The 2,783-nt window shown below is 42.9% G+C and overlaps 1 protein-coding gene and 1 non-coding gene across 2 annotated transcripts; one reads left to right on the top strand and one right to left on the bottom strand.

The window, feature by feature from the left end:
• Positions 1-31: 31 nt before the first annotated feature.
• On the bottom strand, positions 32-135 carry LOC111829805. Its single transcript, XR_002833161.1, has one exon. It is a non-coding gene; the product is annotated as a small nucleolar RNA R71 (small nucleolar RNA).
• A 55-nt stretch (positions 136-190) lies between these two features.
• On the top strand, positions 191-2,275 carry LOC111829415. The gene is made up of 2 exons (XM_023778508.1): positions 191-982; positions 1,079-2,275. Exons 1-2 carry the CDS (start codon positions 191-193, stop codon positions 2,273-2,275), a joined length of 1,989 nt encoding a protein of 662 aa, XP_023634276.1.
• Positions 2,276-2,783: the final 508 nt, after the last annotated feature.

Below are 2,783 nucleotides of genomic sequence, written 5' to 3'. Positions count from 1 at the left end.
CAACTTTTATGATGATGCGAGATCAGAGGAGTTGCGGAAAAAGATTTCTACCTTTTCTCAAGGGATCTCAGAGGCTTTCAAGGTTGCTTGGGTGCGTTTTAAGGGGTATCAGAGAGATTGTCCACACCATGGTTATGACAAATTTCAGCTGTTGGGAATCTTTTATAGAGGATTGGATTGGAGATATCAGATGGCTTTAGATGCTGCAAGTAATGGCAACTACAATACAAGGTCTCCAGCTCAAGCCACCAAACTGATTGAGAATTTAGCTTCCAGCAACAGCACTAAAGTTGCTGATTTTGAGAGGAAGAAGCTAGCTCAAAACATGGATGGTGTTCAACTTGCTGAAGTTAAGGCAAAGCTCGATTCTGTGCATAACCTTCTTGTTTCCAAGAAGACTGTTAAGTTTGCTGCTGAGGTTGAGGCAGTTGAACCAGGTGCGGATGAAGAAGAAGGCGTGAATTACGTCAGTGGAGCTGGATATTTGGGTCAGAAGTTTGGTAACACACATGGTAACCGGCACGACAATGGGTATGGTCAGAAAGGCAACATCAGTTTCGTCAGAACCTATGGACATTCTTCTTACCAGTCGCCTCCTCCTCCATCTGCAGATACTGAGATGAAATCCATGCTAGAACAGATTCTAGCGGGTCAGCAGAACATGACAGTGGATTTCAACGGGAAGATGGATGCATTATATACTGATCTAAATGGCAAGATAGAAGCTTTGAGCACCTTTACCAACAAGTTGGACGTTAAGGTTGCACAGACTACTGGAACTGTAAAGAAACGAGAAGGATGCAATGCCATTTTGATTAGGGATGGAGATGATGTTTGGGAGGAGGAAACAAGTGACGATGATGAAACCGCACTTGCACAGCAGGTGTCGCTCGACACCATCTCAAGGTGTCGATCGACACCTACATCAGTTCTCAAGAATTTGGTCCCCGACGGACCGATACCGACCGAGATCGACACTAAGGTATCGACAGCAGAACCCTGTATCGATCGACATCCCGCTCAGACAAACCCAAATTCTCTTGAAACTCTGTGACTATCTACAGAAAATATCTACAAGCCTAAGGTTCCTTTTCCAAAGCCTAGGAAGTCTAAACAGGAGATAGAGGAATCTCGATGCAAGGCAATGATGGAAAAGGTGATCAATGAGATTCATTTAGATCATGCAGATCGTGATTCACCTATGCTTAAGCAGTGTGTTAAGAGGATGGTCCAAAATGAAGTGAGCCCTGAGGAAGGAGCTTTGCTGGCTAGAGACATGGGTGCTATCTTCTTGAAACAGACCCCGCAGAGTAAGAAAGAGAAGAAGAAGAAGAAAGTGTTTGTTTCTGAAAAAGTTAGTGCCATGATTCAGAGCAAGATTCCAGAGAAGTTATCTGATCCAGGAAGTTTCGTGCTAGACTGCTCTATCTTCACAGAGAGATTTCCTCACTCTCTTTGTGATCTTGGCTCAGGTATCAACTTGATACCATACTCTGTTGCTGTGAGACTTGGGTTGACAGATTTCAAGCCTACTAGGATCTCTCTTATCCTAGCTGATAGGTCTAAAAGAATTCCCGAAGGTCTTTTAGAGAATGTTCTAATAAGGATTGGTGAATGCATAATTCCTACAGACTTTGTGGTTTTGAAGTATAGCGAAGAACCTCAGGATCCTATTATCCTTGGGATATCTTTCTTGGCTACCGCTGGTGCTCTTATAGATGTTCAGAAAGGGAAGATTGGACTGCATGTTGGTGATTTGGTTATGAACTTTGACATGGACAAGTTAAGGAGAGCACCTACTATTGATGGCCAGACTTTTTCTCTAGAGGAAGCCATGGATGATGTGGCAGTCATAGAGTATTCAGAAGATATTACTGCTAGGGACCAAAGCGAAGGTCTAGCTACTGCTAAGTTATTGGAAGATGATGTTTTTGTGCTAGAGATGAGGATCGCTGAGACAAATTGCAGAAAAAGTGCTGAAACACAAGCATCAGGATCAGTGTCGAGCGACACCACCATGGTGTCGATCGACACCCCTCGCCACGACAGTCCGAACTTGCCAAAAATGGATGGTTTTCGGGTTGATCTTACTACTGCAATCTTGAGCCCTGTTTTGAATCGGGAAGCTTCACTACCCATACCTAGACTATGCCCTGCTGCTGTTCCTCGTGTACTTGGTCGATCTCCTACACCTAATGCTTATAAACCACCTTGGATGATGAGACACTATTCTCGGAGGCATTTAGTGCCGCTTTCTGACCAACCGGATGCATGAACCCCGACAAAGTCAAGCTAATAACTGAAAACAAGCGCTTAGTGGGAGGCAACCCACTTGTGAGTTTTTTCTATTTCTTTTGCATTTATTTTAGTTTTATTTTCTTTTATTTGCCAATCTTAGGCTTGGCAACACTAGGGACAGTGTTGTTTAAGTCTGGGGGAGGTAGTTACTCACATTGTTTATTCTTTTGCAGTTTTATCGAGTCAGTCCAAAAAGAATTTGTTTTATTGAGTCAAAATTTTTGTTGGGAACTATGAACTCAGTCTAAGGGGTTCTCTGATTTGGATTAACACTCTTATGACTTTTGATTATGCTTGATCTAAGAACCGAAGTTTGGAATGACTATGAGCTGTATCAACAATCCTGAAGGCCCTTATTCATTGGATATCCAGTTGATCTAACGTTGTCTCTACTTTTATCAGGACTTAATTGGACTTAGTCTCTTACCTTGGGAGTTAGAATACATTGGACTAGACTTCTTCTTCGAGCCGCACAAGACACTGCA

This window comes from Capsella rubella, unplaced genomic scaffold, assembly GCF_000375325.1.
Source record: "Capsella rubella cultivar Monte Gargano unplaced genomic scaffold, Caprub1_0 scaffold_7, whole genome shotgun sequence".
NCBI classification, from domain to species: Eukaryota; Viridiplantae; Streptophyta; class Magnoliopsida; order Brassicales; family Brassicaceae; genus Capsella; species Capsella rubella.
Note: the sequence above shows the minus strand (reverse complement) of the source record. Positions and strands in the feature narration are given on the sequence as shown.

Bases quoted from the DNA above. Each gene is read 5' to 3' on its own strand.
- LOC111829415 (XM_023778508.1), top strand. From the start codon at position 191: ATGGCTTTAGATGCTGCAAGTAATGGCAACTACAATACAAGGTCTCCA. The intron at 983-1,078 runs GTATCGACAGCA...AATATCTACAAG, and splicing joins CGACCGAGATCGACACTAAG to CCTAAGGTTCCTTTTCCAAA.